Raw genomic sequence first — 21,339 nt, forward strand, 5'->3', positions numbered from 1 at the left:
CGCTATCACCACATCATCATCATGTGAAATTTGTAATTTATGTAAATTTGAAAAATGTTTTGTTGAATTCAAAAGTATTTCGATAATATTAAGAGAAAGGAGAATAATAATTCAATAATATATTGATATAAGCACGTTACCATTTCTCAATTTCATTCATAACATAGTTAACTTAGAATATATAGATATTTCCGGACAGTAACAAAAAACATATGTTCAATTTCAATCAGTTTGTATGAAATATTTTTAATTTATACTACTTTTTGTCATATGATTTTTTTCTTCTTGTTTTTGATGATGGTGATTATTATTATGATGATGATGATAGGATTTAGATTGGTGTGCCTAGACCAGACATTTTTTAATAATGACTTTAGTTCAAGAAATATTTGTCTAACTTAGATGTTTAAAAATATGCAGTTCCGACCATGGATGAAATGTTGATTGTTTTTAATTAATGTTTGGTTTCAATAAAATTGTGTTTTGTATTCTACTCTTTTTAATATTATGTTACGTTTTGAGTTGAATTTTTTTTCTCTTACTGTACTACTTGTTTATACTTACTTACGCCTATTACCCCTTTCGGAAGAGCATAGACCACCCATCAGCATTCTCCATCCAATTGTGTCCTGAGTAATTTTCTCAAGTTCTTTTCAGTTTCTGTTCATCCTTTTTCATGTTTGCTTTCAATTCCCGACGTAATGTATTCTTCTGTCTTCCTCTTTTCTGTTTCCCTTCAGGATTCCAAGTTAGCATTCGCCTTGTGATATGGTCTAGTGATTTCCTTAATGCATATCTTGTCCACTTCCAATGTCTTTTCCTAATTTCCTCTTCCGATGGAAGCTGGTTGGTTCTCTTCCGCAAAAGGCTGTTGATGATAGTATCCGGTCAACGGACATTAAGTATCGTGTGTAGACAATTGTTTATAAATACTTGTACATGTTTGATGATGGTTGCGGTAGTTCTCGAAGTTTCAGCTCCGTACATTAGAATTGTCTTGACGTTCGTATTGAAGTTTCTGACTTTGATATTCGTTGACAGTTGTTTTGAGCTCCATATGTTCTTCAACTGTAGGAATGCGGCCCTTGCTTTACCAAACCTTGCCTTTTCTTCTGCATCGGATCCTCCCTGTACATCGATGATGCTACCAGAATACGTGAGACTTTCCACCCTTTCCAGAGCTTCTCCATCAAGTGAGATTGGGTTGATGTCCTCCGTGCTGTACGCTGTCTTCAAAATAAAGACTTATTGTGTGTATGCAACAGCATACAAAAATGAATTACATACACTTAGACTCTTAAAATAATTGAGTTTAAGATAATCAATTTTTTGTTTATTCAATCAATGAATACAAGTGGATTAGTTGTGTTTTGTGCTTTACGAAATTAATATTTTTTGTATCATGATATTTTTATAGTTTATAGTTATCAGTGTCAAGGTTGGACTTGATAGTTTCAAATAAATGGAGGATTGAGTAGAAAGTTAATAGTAACTATGTTTTTTTGTTATATCCCAATGAGTAGAAATATTGTATTTCTGACTTTTCGTGTCTTCACGTAAGCCACTTCTTCAAAATAAATAAATAACCGAATTAAATTACCACAACTTTAAAGAGTACAAAGAAACTTACGTTAATTTATTTACTCTGTAAAAGTGGCCTACATTAAGTCACGAAACGTCAGAAATATATATATATACATACTTATAACAAAATGTGAGTTAGAATCAAGTATTTATCCCCGCTAGCCATCCTTCCCTCTTTAAATGTTTTTTTTTCACAAATTATCAAACTCTGAATACTGACCATTTTTGTACGCTACAAATTAATCATTATCTTATACTTAGATGTTCTTTATTTTCGTTACGAAACTCATATTGATTGATCAGGGAACGAAAAAATCGGAACACAATAGAAAATTTAAATAGATCTGTTAATACACAAAGATTTATTCATCATTTGTATTACTAAATAAGGATTATTTCCTATGGATTGTTTATCATTTTTTAAATACTTAAATATATTAGAAACATAGAAATTACCGAATAAGATTTTAGATTCGATATATGAATTTTTTTGCCTGATTAGAGTGTGGCATGCATCATTCGTTAATATTATCTCGAGTTTTAATGTAAGATGTTTGAATTTTGTTGTTAGTCGAAATTTATGGACTTAAGTTACATGCAATTTAGGAATCATTGATAAGACATAACTGTGGTTTTAAGGAGATATATGCGTTCCGTGAAATAGGAATTCATCGTACCCATAGTACACACAATGCCATGTTTTATAGACTGGTAACCGCGTTGCAACTCTATTAAGAGAATTCGATCAATACAAAGGCCCAGACAGGCGTGGAATTAGTTACCACCCAGTGATCAGTCAGTTTAATGAACTAGAGTTCCATAAAGATTTCAATATCAAACACTTGTCTGATATTAATTAATCTTCTGTATTTTTAGCCTTGTAAACGCAATCTACCTTTAAAATATATGTGATTTGAATAAGGATTAGTTTCGATGTTTTATTATAGATCAGATTATCAAGTACATTTTTCAGTGAATACTGTATACATATCCATATCTGTACATATATAAATATCCAAATATATGCATATTTCATCTATGTTGCTGGGTTTTTTCTTTTCCGATATCTTACTTTTCGACGAGAAATAATTTGTGTGAACTACTCAACGATTTTTTGAAGGCTTTTGAAGTGTTTTGGATTGACTGAGCTGTAGTTGGAAAGGATATTTATGTATATAAGAATAATCCATAAAAGTTTCTGTAGAACTTTGAGATCAAACCAATCAAATCGAAAACGAAGTTGTCAGAAGCTTACAAAATAGAGTTAAGGATCACACTGGATTACAAATTGACTAAAATTAAAAGAATATTAACTACCTAATTTCGGCTCATTAACTAAATAACATTTTGCTTACCACATGAGATCTAAGAGTTTTAAGTTTTAATCCTAAAAAGGATCGTGGCTGAACATCGTTTATTTATCTAGTGATAATGGACTAGCGTAGTAACTCATAAAACCTTTGTTTCATAAATTTATTGTTCAACAGCCAGTAACTAGACTGAAATGGACATTGAACCAACAACTGCGTTCTTTTTACATCAGTAATCTTAATGATTTTCAGGCAGTATTTATAACGGACTGATTTTATCTGGAGTATCAATGAAACTAGAGGGCCTCGGATCTGTTTCTCCCCAGTAAGAAACTCTTCAATAGTGCTTTCAAATGATATCACAAGAAACGGTGACCATACTAAGTGTAAACAATTGTTCAGTGTTCCCTGATTTTTGATAGAACTCTAAATCAACTCAATCCATGGTGAATACTACCCAGAAAATAACCATATCTAAAAATTATATTAAATATTCAAGGTTGTTAGTTTTATTTCAATTTGATATTCACTGTTAATCAAAGAAACAAAAATCACATTCGGAATTCATACTTAAAAATCACTTATTTATTTTATAACTCATGAAATTGACAAAATAACCACCATCATGAATGTAACATAACTAATTTCTGTTCATATGAATTATATTTTTTGTGATATTTTATCGTGTACAAAATTGTAATTCTGATGTTTCGTAACTTAATGTGAATCACTTCTTCATAATCAGTAAGTAACTAATCAAAATAAATGAACAAAAGTTTAAATGGTACAGATAAATTCAAACAGAATATTCTTAGTATCATCAAAATCATTTGTAGGTTTGAACATATCAGTGTCATATTATTTTTAGTTAAGTTGATTCTATAACAAATATCATTACATTTATTTGTGTATATTATGTTGAGTATGAAAAATGTTTACATATGTGTTATGAAGTAACCAAATTTCTGTTCGATTATTGTCTTTTCATATGAAGAATAAACATCGGCGAGACTCTAATTTATGAACGACTTTTGGACGAATCTTAAGCGACCTTGAGAAATATTAGCCAATCAGCAAACAGCCAGTAAAGAGTAAAAAAAATGTTATACAAAACCAAGAAAATAAAGTGAATACACTTCTTATACTTGGTTCAAAACTTGTCGGTTAGAAAGAGGTTCAGAGGTTCTAAAATCGTAAAGGAAATCATCCATACGGCTACAGAATAGTCGACCTCTGGGGCCATGATAAAGTCTCAAATACTTCCAGCCTCGACCATATAGCTTCAATATTGTTTATGTGCACTCCGGTTGTTGAGTGCACAAAATTCTACTTGTGGATAACGACACGATGCGCGTAACCAAGCCTATGTAGGAGTCTGTAAGCTCTCAAAACATCCGTATATGTTGAAGTACCTGGCTGCAGCCAGTGTTAGTTGTACTTTTATTATACAGTTCGCGATAATTGTCATAATTTGTCATTAGGAATTATATTTGGGGTTCTCATCACGAACTGACATCAACTATAATGCCGGAAATTTATTTAGCCAAATGAATGAAATGCTTTCGCGTCAAAGTCCGAGATCTGTTATCTTATTCCTGATTGATTCGTCCGCAAATTATAGTCTCGCCGTTTTATTTGTTATAGCCACTCAATTATCACGTTTTGTACAAAATTCCCTATGTTAGCATTAAGCACTGAAGTTGGTGCCATAACCTTGCAATCTCTAAAACGTTTCTGATTGGCTCGTCCATAAATTAGAGTCTCGCCAAAATATCTCAAGATATTAAGTAATAATGTTAAGTATGTAACTCATCTGTTTCATTGATTTATTTCATTGAATTTCTTTCTCCCTCTTTTTCTTTCGATCAAATAATATTCCACTATTATTATTAATAACAGTAGTATTGTATTTTTGTGTATATGTGTATGTGCGTTTTTTAAAAGAATATCTTCTGTATATTTTTATCGTTTTTATTATTATTATTTGAACATTTAGTCGGTTTCTGTATTGGAAAAACATCATGCAAAATTTGGTTTATGCATTCTTCAAGAAAATGGATTATCTAATGCATTAGAATTAAAAGATTGGTTAGTTATTTTTTTTGTTAAATAGTGTTCATATTTAAACTCTAATAATAATATTAATAATAGTTTATATTGTTAATCCGTTTTTAGTCATATTTAATAAATGAGTTCATGATATTAGTTTTTAAATGCTATTTTTGTTATAATTTCTTATACCTAATCCTTTATTGAATCGATCTTGGTACATTCCCGGTACACTTCAGTGGAAGTAATTAAAGAATTTTAACCTAAATATTTCCTCTCATACTGCTGATCAGTTTAATTGTAAAAAAAGAACACTGTATTCTGGTTAAATGAGTATACTACTGATTAGCATGAGTGATATACATTTACATATGTTTTTATGTCAGAACTATTGATTCATGTTAAATACTGCAATAATGCAATAAACATGGGAAAAATATTAGATATGACAGTCGGTACTGAGAAAAATCATTACATTTTATGAAATTCATTTTAGTTCAGTTATTTATTATCAGACAAGTTATAACTATTTGGTGAAATATTTTGTTTAAAGTTGAGGACCTTCATTGTTTTATAGTAATAATAATAATAATGATAAAATGATTGAGTTAGATGGTCATTCATTCTGTTATTTGAAATCTGATAATTTTGAAATTTCTGCTTTGGTTTAGGCATCCAAGCAGCATCCTAGCCCTCACATAAATCGAATGCTTTGTGTGGCGCATATATATCTAGTACCTCCTTGTACCACTATTTATGTGTTTAAATAAATTACGAAATTATGCGAGGAAATTTAAGTAACTAAATAATTTCAAGAACTGTATCAGTCGATTAGAGTAGTCACAAAAGAAAATATTTTTTTAGATTTAGATCATGAACCAATTAGTGTTAGATTACCATTGAAAACTTGGAAGCACTGGACGGCCGTTTCGTCCTATTAAGGGACTCCTCAGTAGTGCGCATCCACGTTCCTGCTCGTGGGATTCGAACCCAGGGCCTTCAGTCTCGCCTGCGAACGCTTAACCTACTGGACTACTGATTTGGCATTCAATAGTTTTAATGTCTAACCCCAACCAATCTACGAACTTGCGCGACCACCTTCCACTGTAACGACGTAGATACCCATCTCTACCCGACACGGATAAAAAAACTCAAATTTATGGAATAAGCGAATGGTATTATTCCATGGAAAAACATCAATTGCCATTTGGAACTATGTTAACACTTAAAATATGTCATTTGTAAATCAAGAAAGTATTTTTTTGTAGGAAAATGTAAGGATGTAATTTAGTTCGAAACTATCAGAATGACTACTTATTCATTTTATTGTATTCTCGGATTTATTTTAGTCTACACACCTATGATTTGGTTTTTCTTGAAATGTTTGGTGGTTCTTTTTCTTGACAGACTATTACTGAATAAGAAATTCGTTTTTTTTCAAAAAAGAACCCATAAATTGTTTTAATACAAAACTTTGAATTAACACTATGAAATGTGAATGTTATATTTTCAATTCTTCTTTGTTTTTTTTCTTATTCATAGGGAATTCGTGCGTGACTGTTTTTTAAAATTAATTCCAGCTACTGATATTACATATCAAGGAGTATATCAAAAACAATTCAAAGTAAGTTGGAGTGTATCGTCTTTTTTCCAACTTTTCCTAGCCTATTTAACTAACACTAAAAGTCAATAGTTTGATGTTGGTTTAGATAATTTTATTGAATTTCTATAAATCAAATAATCTAACTTGAACTACCAAAAGTCAGGGCGAAAATTAGATAGTACTTGTGATTACTTTTTCTCATTTGCTAAATGTTTCCTCTGTTGGACACTACCTATGCGCTTATATTCTTCAAGGATCTGAAACCAACTCAAAAATTCAAAGACAGAGGTGTTTTCACTACGACTTATTAGATGAAATATGTTATTCATACAGGTATTCAATTGCAGTCCGAAAATTTAAGTTTCGTAACTTTTTTTAGAGAACCAGTTCCATGAAGATTGTAGATATGACTCAGTGACAAATGAAAAACAGCTTAAAACTTGGACTCATTGTATTTTGTTTACTGGCTTTTGCCGTTTACCATTAAAAATTTCCATTACAACGTTGAGTTGGTCAAACTAGCTGTCATGATTTAGCTTGATCTTTACAGTTTGTTTAGTACTAATAAGTGAACAATGTGGTATTAGTCACTACTTATTGACTGACTAGTGTACTAATACTCAATATCCTACTTGTTTGTTTGTTATATCCCTCAAATAGCTAGCCTGATAAACGTCTAGCACATACATCTTCCTTGTATGTTTCTTATTTGGTTAACTTACTCTTTCGCTATATTATTGTAAAATGTGAGAACCGAGATCGGTATCAAGTCATGTGGAACTCTTACTTACTTACTTACTTACTTACTTACTTACTTACTTACTTACTTACTTACTTACTTACTTACTTACTTACTTACTTACTTACTTACTTACTTACTTACTTACTTACTTACTTACTTACTACTTCTACTTACTTACTTACTCACTACTCACTCACTTCACTCACCTACTCACTACTACCACTTCACTCACTCACTACCTCACTTCACTCACTCACTCACTTACTCACTCACTCACTTACTTACTTACCTTACTTCACTCACTCCCCTCACTCACTTCACTCACTTCACTCACTTCACTCACTCACTCACCACTTCACTCACTTCACTCACTCACTCACTCACTTCACTCACTCACTTCACTACTCACTCACTCACTCACTCACTTACTTCACTTCACTACTTCACTCACTCACTTACTTACTTACTTACTTACTTACTTACTTACTTACTTACTTACTTACTTACTTACTTACTTACTTACTTACTTACTTACTTACTTACTTACTTACTTACATACTTACACCTGTTACTCCCAATGGACCATAGGCCGCTGACCAGCATTCTCCAACCCACTCTGTCCTGGGCCTTCTTTTCTAGTTCCATCCAATTCTTGTTCATTTCTCTCATGTCTATCTCCATTTCTCGGCGTAATGTGTTCTTTGGTCTTCCTCTTTTCCTTTGACCCTCAAGATTCCATGTGAGGGCTTGTCTTGTGACGCAGTTGGGTGCTTTCCTCAATGTGTGTCCTATCCACTTCCAGCGCTTCTTCCTGATTTCTTCCTCCACTGGGATCTGGTTTGTTCTCTCCCACAGCATGTGGAACTCAGCATTGGAATATGTTAGTCATTGTGTACAACAACATTTTAAACTTTTTCTATTTACAGATTAACCCTTATCTTTCATCCTCACATGTATATATAATGATATAATTCAAGTAGTTAATTACATAACAACTAAAAGTCTATAAATTGTTGATCAGCTGAATATTCTAGTTATTTTTCTATATTTTCAGTAAAACTGATATGATCATTCATTTTTGAATTAGATCATATTTTTTAAAAAAGAAAAGGAGAATAAAATCTCTTGTTCAATTCATTCATGAATTAATTCTTAAATTGGTTTATTAGCATCCAATCAAAATGTATCATTATGATATTTATTAAAAGAATTTTATTATTTTTTTTAATATTTACTCTTTCATTATTAATTTCAAACAGTTAGTCTTATATAAACAAAACTGAAGTTGATCGTAAATAAATAAAAATTGATTTATTTACATGAATAGATAGATTTCAAACAATCGGGTCACTTGTCAAAATATTTCTGTTTAAAAAGTAATATAATATTTATTATAATAATAATTGAATTATTAGTAATTCATTTTTGGATAGTAACTAGTTTGACAAGTATTACATGTATATGATTTGATTATTCAAAATTTTAGTAATATCACTTAAATAGATTAAATTCTTGTTGAAGTCAATTTCATCGTAATTTTTGTTGTTGAAGTGATAAGGAGGAGGGCGTCGAGGTGGAAGACGGAGAGAAAAATGAATAAATAAGTCAAAATGATAGCCTGTTTTGTTTTTCCTTACTGAACCTCTCACTCTCCTGTTGTCGTTGTTGTTTCTTTTCATAATTTACCTGTATGTAAAATACTTTCATTTAATTATAATTTAGTTGTTTATACCAATATCATTTTTATTGGAAACTAGTTAAACCTTAAAAATGTGAATATGTATCATTGAATTCATTCAGTATCCTAACTTGTTAAATACCTTTAATGTTGATAATCAGATATATTGACCATTAGCAATCATGATAATTGAAATGATACAGTGTATCCTAAGAAGTTAATAAAATCATATTTTCTTGTTTAATTGTTGCTCACTTTTGTTGAATTTAAATGAAGTAAACTACTACTACTATTACTATCAAAATAAACAAGAATATTGATCTGTTTTCGTTTTAGTGATTAGAAAACTCAAGATGGAGTTTATTGGTTTTACATAATCAGTAATAATTATGTAATATCTAGAGTTTTTAAGGATTTTGTAAGACAGTTTGACATTATTCCTATTTTTCTCCAATATATGTTACATAGTTTACTTTTGTTAATGAGGTCATATGACCTCACATAACAAGGTAAATAAGGCTTAGTATATTTCCCCACTTATATTAGGAAATAACTTATAAAGGAGAACTAGTCAGTGATCAATAATGATTAGACAATTTATCCGTGAAGATCATTGTATCAATGAGGTGTTGAGACTTGAACTCTGATTTCGATTCGATGAATGTAACAGCTATACAATTCTATGAAATAGTAAATTAAGCTAAAACAAATGTCACCTATTTTTAACATCACTTCGGGATGAAAATCACTTGACAATTAATGAAACTTTAACATAACTAAAGAAATTAACTATCTTTTCAATTATTATAAATATTGTAAAGTTCGTGTTCTATTTTGGTGTACATATAATATCGTCTTCATCAGAATATACACATTTAAGATTGAACAAACTGGAGACAAAGATACATGTACATAATTGTGTATCTAGTTCCATATTTAAGCAAAGTTTGTTTATGCAAGAAGCTTACATTAGAGATAGTGAAATCAGAAAAGCATACCATAGTTTAACAAATCTAGACAATAGAGAACATTGTTAGTCTAATACTGTCTAACTAATCATAATTGAATTAAATAATCAAAGAACAAGTAATTTCTAATTAAATCTTCAGTAAAACAACTGCTACTTGTAAGTAATGTAGTTAGATAATACTCCTTAATACCTATACTCCATTTATCTGTTAGTGTGAAGAAACAGTTTTATAAAAATAGCTTAATACTATAGACCTTATTCCCTCAGAATGATCCTATTTTCAATATTTATGAATATTTCAATTTATACATAAATACGAATTTGTTTAACTTATTTTCACAGGATTTAACAAACTATCATATGGCTAATCCATCTTTATCATATACAATATCTGATCGCCTGTTAATCATGCAAGTATGTAAAAACAAATAATAATTAATCGTTTAATTTATTCTATTTATTGTTAGTAGTTAATTTGCTAAAATTTTATTATTTCCAAAATGTATATGACATTTTAGAATGTTTTAGCTTAAAAAACAACAACAATATGTTCATACTCTTAATCAGATTCTAACTATTATCATTCAAATGATACACTGACTAAACGGTCAATATATTACCATGGTATTTATGTGCCGACCAATTCATCTAATGAGGATTATATTCTCTGTAGTAGTAGTGTATCGTTTTATTTCCGCGTATTTCATTTAGCTCTATAAGACTTACACTTATATCCAATGTAGTGGGTTCTTTTTATCAAGTTTTTAATATAAGAGTACATTGGATTAAATAATAGAAACGTAAGGTTATAAACTCATTAATTAGATTATATTATTTTTAAAAAAACTCATTTCATGATATTAATACTAAAGTTTTGGCAGTGAATTCAAATGAAGTCTTGATTTATTGAGGAATTTTTATTAGAATAACATTAAGAGGTATTTAAAATGTATGAGGTTTCCACAAGAGAAATTTTTGTGCAACCAAAGGGTAAAATAATACCATATGAATATAACAACACAGAAATATAATAAAATATGAAATCTTTCAGGTTTTGATGATAGGTGTATGCATATACTTAATATACCAGGTTTTCAATATATGTAACAGAATTTTTAACAATATGATTGTTACATCTCAATAAACAGAAAATTTACAGCTTAGTGTAGTTTACTCCATTAGAGAACAAAAATCCATTTTTTAAAAGTGACACAGGTTAGAACAAAAAGAGCAACAGAATTTTTTTGATTAAAGCACTCTGTCGGTAAGCAGTAAATGAACAATATTCAATTCTTTTTTTAACGGTTTTAATGGTATGCATCAACTGATTTTTGCAGATCTATTTTGATCAAATAACTAATTTTGATCACATAGAAGAATGAAAAACAAAAGAATCTAGACCTAAGTAGGCAAGTTCTGTCGAATATGTTATATATGCATATAATAAGGCGATTTAGGAATTGATCATGTCTATCTAGCTATGTACTCTATTGAGTTTTATCAGATTTTCCCTACAAGTGCTAATTAAGTGATAAGTAGAATAAAAGTTTCAAGGTTATGACTCCTAATATTTTTCATAAATATAGTGTGGTTACATCAGCCCATTACAAATAAACTGAGTTTGGTGAGAAATCAACTGATTGCAAAAGTTTATTGAAGGAACTAACTGTATGAGGTTGTTCACTTCGTAGTAATTAATATCCTCGGAGCCGATCAAGTAGCAATCTACCCACTAAGCTAAATAACTCGAAATCATATACTCATTGTTGTTATGATTGGTGTTTGAGAAGACTAACTCAATGGTCGTGTCTCGTAGTGTAACAATCGATAATATGAATTGGAATTTCACAAGAAACATCAATTTCTTTAAGAAGAAGCATTAATTTTGCTGATGAATACGAACTAAAACGAAATTTGGGTTAATGAAAACATACCAGAATAATCACATTTTGGTTTAAAGCAATCAGAATGTAGGGATTTAATAACGAGTTGTATGCGATACACATTTCTTGGATTTCACAGAAAAGGTAGCCACTTTTTAATTTGAACAACACATATAAGCGAACAATTGTTTTCAATTAGATCGTCATCAGGCTTTACTCTAATATACATACATTGATAAGAGCTTTGTTATTGTAGTTTATTATTCTTACCATTATCTGTTCACCTGTCTTCCTACTACTATCAACTTGTACTTTTACCTATTATGTGTAGTGACTTATTCTATTTCATTGTGATTATTGACTCATATTGCCTTGATTGGTTTAAAAATTTTCGTATAAATATTCATGTATATTAGAGTAAAGCCTGATGACGATCTAATTGAAAACAATTGTTCGCTTATATGTGTTGTTCTAACTTTTTAATTTGTTGAAATTACCATTACAAGTATGAATAAGCTACAGTCTCTCTCAAAATATGCAAATTATATTTCACTTAGTACGTTAAATAGTTGCATTTGTTGGTACCATCCTTTGTTTAAGCAACTAAGTCTTATTTTTAGTCCATATACTACACTCAGTCACTATAATCCATAGTTCAATGCACAACTTTATAATACATTACTAAGTGGCAAAAATTGTGATTATGCTATAGTTGAATTAATAATTGTCTATAATCATGTATATACCTCAATGTTGATTACAAAATAATTATTGTTTCGTAATTTATCAGAATCTAAAGTATAAATTCACTTTATTTTGCATAGTCACTATAGACACTAAGTAGCTATGATTCATTCGATTCACAAACCTCCAAAAATTATTTGAAGACTTTTGATATAAATCATATTTGTAAAAATCCCAGTTTAAAAGTTTAGAGTTGGCCAATATATAAAATGTTTAAACTAGTTAATTTTAATCTCAATGAATTTCATAAATAAAATTTATATACTAAAAGGAACCAATTGTGTTACTGAATAAAAATGAAAGATAATTTAGTGATAAAGAAGTAAAGCAAATTTCCTTTACTGGATTTTCTTTCATTTTAATATAATTAATATCTTTATAATATTGCTTAGTAATCAGTGTACAATGTTTATAAGATAAACTTCTCTGTTCTTATTAAAAGTTTATCTAACATGTAAATATTCCTTATAATTATTATTACCATTGAAAAGACTACTTTTATGCATGTGATGTTCATCTTACTGTGCTAATGAGGTGTGACAAATTGGACCGATGTATATATATTATATGCCTGGTCCTACGTTGTAGATGATTTACTCATTCACTGACAATTATTTAATATTTCTTAATTAAGATTTTTGATATAATGAATAAGATTTGTAGCCCAGTTTAATTGGAATTATAATTGAGTGAACGAATGTTCTAATAATTTAATTTATTTACTAAACGGCGAGACTATAATTTATGAACGAACCAATCAAATATAAGATAACAGGTCTCGGATTTTGGCGCAAAATTCACTTATCCATTTGGTTAAATAGAATTTTGGTATTATAGCTGATGTCAATTCGTGATGAAAACCCGAAATCTAATTCCTAATCTTAACCATCAACTGTAAATCATAATTCTAATTCCTCACACTAATTTATAACCCACATTTCATCCTAGTTATTGGATGAACATTCTCAAGGTCATTTTGGTGTCGCTGAAAGGTCGTCCATAAATTATAGTCTCACCTTGAATAACTTTTAATTTTTGTTTAATATATATGTAAATTGGAACAATTTCAAAAGTTAATTTATATAAACGTATACTGTCAATGTTCGATTGCTTATTTTGTCATTTATTTTAAGCTATATCTGAAGCAATTTGGAAGACTCTCCCGGTCTCCCACATTGTACGAGCATCCCATGTACCTAAATAAGTGGTTGTTCTGGTTATCAGAAGGGGCATCAGCCTCACGACTTCTAAAAGAACTAGGCTTTCACCACGAGGCGTCATAGCTCTTCTAAATGCAGACATTCTGACTCCCAGGACATAGTTTAAATGGTTTGAATAATTTTGTTTCTGGTTAGCGTTTTTTTAGCGAGTTAGTTTTCTACGAGATGGGGTCGCTCATCCCGTGCCCAATCCTCCTCCTTTATCCGGGCTTGGGACAGTCAGTAGCCTCAGAGGGGCTCCAGGCGGAGTTATTTCAAGCTATATATATATATATATATATATGTATATATATATATATATATCATAAAAATCTTATTAATATTATTATTATTATTAAACGAATTATCAGAAAAAAATTGTTATCTTCTCTGTCATAGAATTTGACTTTTTTCAAGAAAATAAATAAATAAGTATCTCAGTAAACAAACAATGTAAACATTGTTTATTTTAGCAAAACAAGAATAACAATAACTGATGAATAAAGATACAGAAACATTGAATATAGTTAATTATTGATTAAGTAACAATCATATATGTATATATATAAATCATCTTTATACCTTCTTGTATGTATTTTATAGATGGCCTTAAAATGTTCAGATATAAGTAATCCCTGTCGAGTTTGGCCAATATGTAAAGAATGGGCAATACGTGTTTGTTGTGAATTATTTTGTCAAGGTGATAGAGAACGTTTTCAATGGTCATTACAGCCTATACCAACAATGGATCGCACAAAATTTACTTTAGCAAGAATACAAATTGGTCAGCATACATGATTTTCTTTTCATTTTCATGTGGTTTGTTTTCTTCTTTCATCATTAAATAACCGTATTATTCATAATGTACACTAGTAATACACCACATTAAATTATAAAATATAGTAATTGCTATTAGAAAATAAAACTTATCTGAGTTTGGGTTCACACTAATAACGAAACGAGTAATAGTACGACTATGAAAGAGCCAAATGTAAAAAGTGCACTGTTAAATAAAGGCACAAATTTATAGGGATCACTATCAAAAAACTGTATTTAATAAACGGGAACATCAAAAGGGAGAATATTGTTTTTAATGGAGTGGCTTCTGTTTGATTTATCCTCTGTCTTTTTATCTTTGCGATAATTAAAAAATCAACGTGATTTTTTAAATGTCTAATGAAGAGTCTACTTTCAACAAATAATGTAAATTTTCGGATTTGGTGACAGTTTGTTATTCTTTATTACGTCATTCATGTTTTCTTGTATATCTCTATCGAATAGCTAGAGGATAATCTATTTAAAGGCATGTCTGTATGTGTTAGATATTCAAGAGGATAAGAGATTTTTTGGATAATTTCAGGCAACCAAAAATGTAAGTGCAATAGAATTAATTACGTTTAAGTATTTGTAGTGAAAATGTGATGATATATATATGTTTTCAAATAAAATATTTGATTAGGGTCAAAAAGGAAACAGATGTTAACAAAGTCGACGTATTATATACCTAGTTATATTTCTTACACTTCATTGGTATGGAATTGGAATTCATGAAGTTTAATTTGGGACACAAACTTTGTATTAGTGAATAACAAATTGTCACGAATTCCGAAAAATTTACAATATTTGTTTAAAGTAAACTCTTCACTAAACATTTAAAAAATCACGTTCTTTAAATTATCTCACAGATATAAGAAAAGAGTAAATCAAACAGATTTCATACCATTAAAAATAATATTCTCTCTTTTGATGTTCACCTTTATTAATGTGGACCTTTTTGATGATCACCCTAAATAATGTGTTTTCTTTATAACTGTGCCCTCTTTTTCACTCACCCATCTGCTTACGGCTTTTGTAATGGATAATCTGAGTAAGCAGATCTGAATTTATGTTAGGCACAAAGGTGAAAACACATAATTCGAGTTGATGTGGTAGACACAAGCGAATGACCATTATTGGATGATCTTAATCTTAAACAAATCAGCTGGCGATGGTTAATTTATTAGCACGTAATGTTTGCGAGTTTTAACAATAATAATAATAACAGTAGATTACTAGTCCCCAAATGAATTGGTATGGACGAGGGTGGAGAGAGTCAACTTCCCCTCCCGAAATGTTCTCAAATGGCCACGCGTATACAGCCACTGTCTTCTCGTGGCGGGATGTTGTTTACGAAAATGAGAGAACGAAAAGCGAATGTCCGGCTCTTTAACCGGGTTTTTGGATATGAAGGACCCACCTAGGGGAGTTGGAAAACCCTAAATTCAAACCAATTGTGCACACGAGCTCCAGTATCCTGAGAGAAAAAATGGCGTACGAACCAACTAGTGGTCACCTGCTACCATGGGACTGCATCTCCGTACGTTACTCTACTGCCTTGTGGATCAGACCTTTAAGTCGAAGGCTCCGAGTGTGGCCTCCTAAGAAAACCAACAGCTTCGGTCTGGGCACCCGGTCAATATCACAGCCCACACACAAATCAAGTGACTTGTTTGACGCATATATATTCGTTTCCCCTTTGTACCAATATTTATGTGTTCAAATAGTGATTATTACTCTTCAGTTCCATGAACAGATCCATTAAAATTTAGCTCAACGACCTAATTTCCTCTCCTTATATCATATATATATATATATATATATATATGTCTCAATAATTATTTCAGAAAAAATTTCTAATTACTAATTATAACTTCAACTCTCCATAAACACCTTGTAAAAGTTTTTATTTCAACACAATAAATAAGCAATAAGTTTTATTTTTATTTTTTCAAATGTGATACTTCGTGTTTGTCTTTTCTCATTACTTTTTTTCTTTCTGATATTCATTAAACTAAAATTTGTTAAAATATATTATTATTTTATAAAATCTATATTATTCACTGATGACCTTGAACGATGCTAGCTAGCTGTAATATAATTAACAGTACAAAGTAATGAAATAACAGTAAAATAACAGATTTGCTTTGAATAATAAATCCTTCCATGTCAAATCACCCGTTATAGCAAAAGAAAACAGGTCAAGTTTACATACAAACATACATACCTACGTACGTACGCACGTACGTACATATTAGGAGTTAGGTTAATGTTGTAAGTTAGGTTTCTAGCCTTATGGAGTTTTCTTTCCCAAATGACATCAGTTATAATGCAAATAAGTTAGGGTTATGTATTAAGAGATCTGCTGAAGTTTTGAGTTAGGCTTACAAATTAGGGTCACGGGTTTCAATACGAACTGATATCAGCTATAATCCAATGCCCTATCATTTTCCTGTTTACAAATTTGAGAAACTTAGGGTTGAGATTTAGAGTAAAACTAAAAAAGGAAGAATATTATCTAGCTTCATCAAACAATCTTGATTACATAATGAATAACATCAGATACTTTAACATACAGTCTGCTTTAGGAGCAGGTACGTTATGTAATTCAGTTCATGAACCATCTAAACTTCACTTTTCGGTAGCATAGTAGATATCTTTTTATCGATCACAAACATTTTAGGAAACAAATATTGCACATTTTCATTTGATTAATATGAACATACACGTTATCTACCATTGCACTATAAAGTTTGAGCAAGATGCATAAAGCGTTATCTGAATTCTGATTAATTAACTCAAGTCCGTCAGTATATTATATTTTTACTGGACACTATTCATAGTATGAGTAAATAATATTGTGTTTCAGTAACTTAATACACTGAATATGACTCAAACAATTTTAGTGTGGGAAACGCCTATATGACAAATTCATGCATTATGTCCTATTTCATTTTCACCCATATAGTCATTCACAAGGTAAGACAGTGAGTATTTATGTAAAGCTTAAATGTAATGCATTGCTAATTTAAGTAAGCATTCATTAGTTTTTAGAATAAGATCATATTAACAATTGTTTTAAATCATTTTAACGAAAGCATTTTTACTTATGGTTTTACAATCCATTAAATATGTTCAATTAAATTTTATAAGGTGACATACGAGAATAACATAGATTAATGTGTCATTTTTTTTAATGGAAATAAACAGTAGAAGTTGCCATGACAAATAACAATACAATGTTGACTGAATGAATAAACCAGTAAGTGAGGTGATCAAACCAGTTTTCAATATGCAACTATGATTAGATTTTGAAGGAAAAAAGATATAGAGACAATTTTGTCGACAATTTAATATTCAAAAGTCTTATAAATTGTTGGTACTATAGTACCTCACATACACTTGAGTCTGCATACATTCAGTTTTATTAAGCACTTCAATTAACTTAGTTGCTTAAACCGTACGATGACTCATTTGATTTCATAAATATGTTTGTCTCTCAAATTCCGTTTATTCATTCACTCGCGAATGTTCACAGGCATTCATTATTATTTGCATTTCTGTTCATATTCTCTTTGTATCCTTGTGGTTTCACGATCTGCACTGTAGAATAATAAACAGTAGTCAACGCTTTGTACTGTATTTCCAAATATATACACTGTTGGAAGTTATCTAATAACGATTATCAGTCTGAGTAATACACGAATCATTAGGAATTATCCCTAAGGTATTCCATTATAGTACAGACATTATTTATAATAGATAGATTGTCACTAACAGTGGAATCCATGAGACTTATTTCGTCCTGTTTGAAACTTGCTGGTAGGGTATATCTGTGTTAATGTTCACATTAGTCCTCGAACAAATAGTCTTTCAATTCAAACTTATTTAACACATACGATATCGACATGATCATTCTCAGGCGTCTGTAATCATACATCCTAGTAATATTCCGTTTGATTATTGATCAGAATAGATATGTCTTGTTGAGAATTGTGGAAAAAAATGACAGAATAATTGAAACTTTATAATAGGCAATTATCCATAAATCAGTTGAGCTTTATATATCATTATAGATTTTGTTAGCATTGAGTGATTTACATTTGTCATGTAGTGAAATATATACACAATAATTTTTTTGTTAAATTCAGCCAGTGAGTTTATTTTCTTTTTTTTTGGCGTTATTAATAAGCTTTCACTAGTATTAATATGAATGGCTACATGTACTTGTATTCACCATAAATTGATCCAGTTTGTTTTGGATAGTCACCAGTTAGTTGGATGACTTAAAAAAATACGAATTGATTGGATTAAGATTAAATTGAGATACAGTACCAATTCGTGAACTTAGTAATTGGTTATTTGGAAAAAATATCCTATATATGGTATATGAGATAATTATGCCAGAGAGTCAAGGATTTGACATAATATGTTTCGAAATAGCCTGCTGTAATATACAATGACATTTATTCATTTTGTATTATTTGTTTGAATCTTCCCAATTATGTTTAAGACTGAAATTGATCAGTCTCTTACTGGTATATGTGCATTCTGTGAGGATTGCTTCGATATTTCCTTAAGATTCGGACAAAGAACACAAAATAAATTTACGCTTCACTCCATTGCACAAGTAAGTGGTTATCAAGACTCAGCAGCTAAGTGGATAACGCGATAGCATTTGAAGCGAATGGTACTGGGTTCGAGTCCCAGAGTTAACATTAACTCTTGGGTGCAGATACATCCTGCTGACGAGTCCCAGACGGGACGAAACAGGTGTCCTGAGTGCTATTTCTATCCACCATCCTAGTTACATTTATTGTTCATTATTATTTGAATAACGATGTCAAAGTCATTCCACACCTGTCAAATACTGTCCTCATTTTTCCCCCTTTTGAAATAGTTCCAATGAAGTTTTTCTACTTATTTAGCTTTTTACTTCTTGGTTATTTCCTTTGTTCCTTGTAGTTATGTGTAGTACTTGTGTCAACTTGAAACAACACAATAATTTTATGCAGTTTTCAACTTTATATCTATGAATTACTACTCAATCGAATTTGTAATAATATTACATTCATAGTAAAAATATGTTTCTAATAATGTTGTTGATTTATTTTTTTTACCATCCTCTTCAACTCTCTCTTTTTCTCTCTTAATTATTCTAACCAAATCCACAGGATTTATTAGAGATATGGTGAAACCATTATTAACTGGATGGCATGAATTTTTTCAAAATAATCTTACACTGAAAATTTTACAAAATTTAGATGAAAATTTAAAAAATTGGCTAACTGATTTATCTTCTTCATCATCATCATCATCAGGCATAACAACTTATGTTAATCGTCATAATTCATTAGACAGTCAACTGACATCAACATTACCACTTAGTTACAATAATAATCAGTCTATTTCAACGATTCATTATTTAGATCAAATTAAACAAAAAACTATCAAATCAGAGGTTAGTTGAAGAAATTTTTATGATGAATGGATATAATGAATTCATATTTATATTATATTCAACTTGTTGTTACGTAAGGGGGACTGTTTCTTTTTCAGTCTTCAGTAATAAGGATAGTAGATTGGTGAACATGTGTTAATCCTAACAGTCTACCCTCCAGTGAAGTCCCAGCTTCTCCTTGAAAATATTCACTGATGGGGCTGATACCACTAGTTCGGGTAGGGCGTTCCAGTCATTGACCACTCGGTGAAAAAAACGGGACCCTACTTTAAGTTTATTAGATCGCGGTTTGTGAACCTTCTTGCTATGACCTCGGAAATTATTAGTGCTGGAGGGAACAAAAAGATAAGACATATTAACACCCAAATTGTAATTAAAGGTCACCTCGCATCCTACGATACAAGAGAAAAAGGTTTAGACGTTTTAAGCTCCCATAGTAAAAGAGTCTAGAAAGATCTTTCACTAATTTCGTTCCCAGACGCTGAACACGCTCAAATGAGTCAGTATCCTTTATGATTTGAATATCAAGAATATATATATATATATACATTGTTGATTATTTTCCTTTTGAATATTTCTACGGAATTCTTGTTTTGAATTATTTTCTTTATTTTTTATCACATTTTAGAGTTAGTCATATCTTTTAAAGCAATTACTTCCTTTTATAAATTTTGTTCAAGCAATTAGAAGACGTAGTTGATCTGTAAACTGTTATGTATTTGCGCATATATACTTGTCAGGGCATTTTTATATGAAAATTAGTAAAGGTCAATTAAATGAAAGTTCAAGTAAGAAAAGGTAATAAAAGGAGAGAAATATTTCTTACGTCGTATAGAGAGAATGAGAAATTGTTGTGTTATCGTAGGCCACAAAATGACTTAAGGATTACCAGGGTAAAGTCAAAGTTACGACAAATTGTTTTTGTACACATAAGCAGGGGGGGGTAAATTTACGAATAGTCAAGGCTTCAATAAACCTGAGAATTCGTCCTTGACAATTTCTGTATAACGTTTTAAAAGCTGTATTAATGTCAATTTTGTGCCCCGTTTCAATTATATGTTTTGCTATCGATGAACATGGTTTTCTATCTTTCACGTTGATCGGACCATTTGACACTAATTGATTTTGAAGCCATATAGGCACATATTCAATGACCTTTGATTGCATTGTTCGATTACTCCACCCTCTGTATGTATGTCCACTAATCAGGTAAAATAAAAGACGATAAAATATTATCACGAAATATTAAGTGAAATGAATAGTTTAAAGTAATAATTTAATGTAGTTGATGTAACAGGAA

The 21,339-nt window shown here is 30.4% G+C and overlaps 1 protein-coding gene across 1 annotated transcript in view; it reads left to right on the plus strand.

Annotated features, from left to right (window-relative positions):
* PDE7A (High affinity cAMP-specific 3',5'-cyclic phosphodiesterase 7A) overlaps positions 1-21,339 on the plus strand; it is an 84,941-nt gene that overhangs the window by 59,534 nt on the left and 4,068 nt on the right. Inside the window, exons 8-12 of the mRNA XM_035734140.2 lie at positions 4,891-4,982; positions 6,486-6,567; positions 10,279-10,350; positions 14,366-14,546; positions 19,753-20,039. Coding sequence (XP_035589098.2) covers positions 4,891-4,982; positions 6,486-6,567; positions 10,279-10,350; positions 14,366-14,546; positions 19,753-20,039 — 714 coding nt within the window. The remainder of the gene's footprint in view (positions 1-4,890; positions 4,983-6,485; positions 6,568-10,278; positions 10,351-14,365; positions 14,547-19,752; positions 20,040-21,339) is intronic.

Source organism: Schistosoma haematobium, chromosome ZW (genome assembly GCF_000699445.3).
Source record: "Schistosoma haematobium chromosome ZW, whole genome shotgun sequence".
In the NCBI taxonomy this organism is placed as follows: Eukaryota; Metazoa; Platyhelminthes; class Trematoda; order Strigeidida; family Schistosomatidae; genus Schistosoma; species Schistosoma haematobium.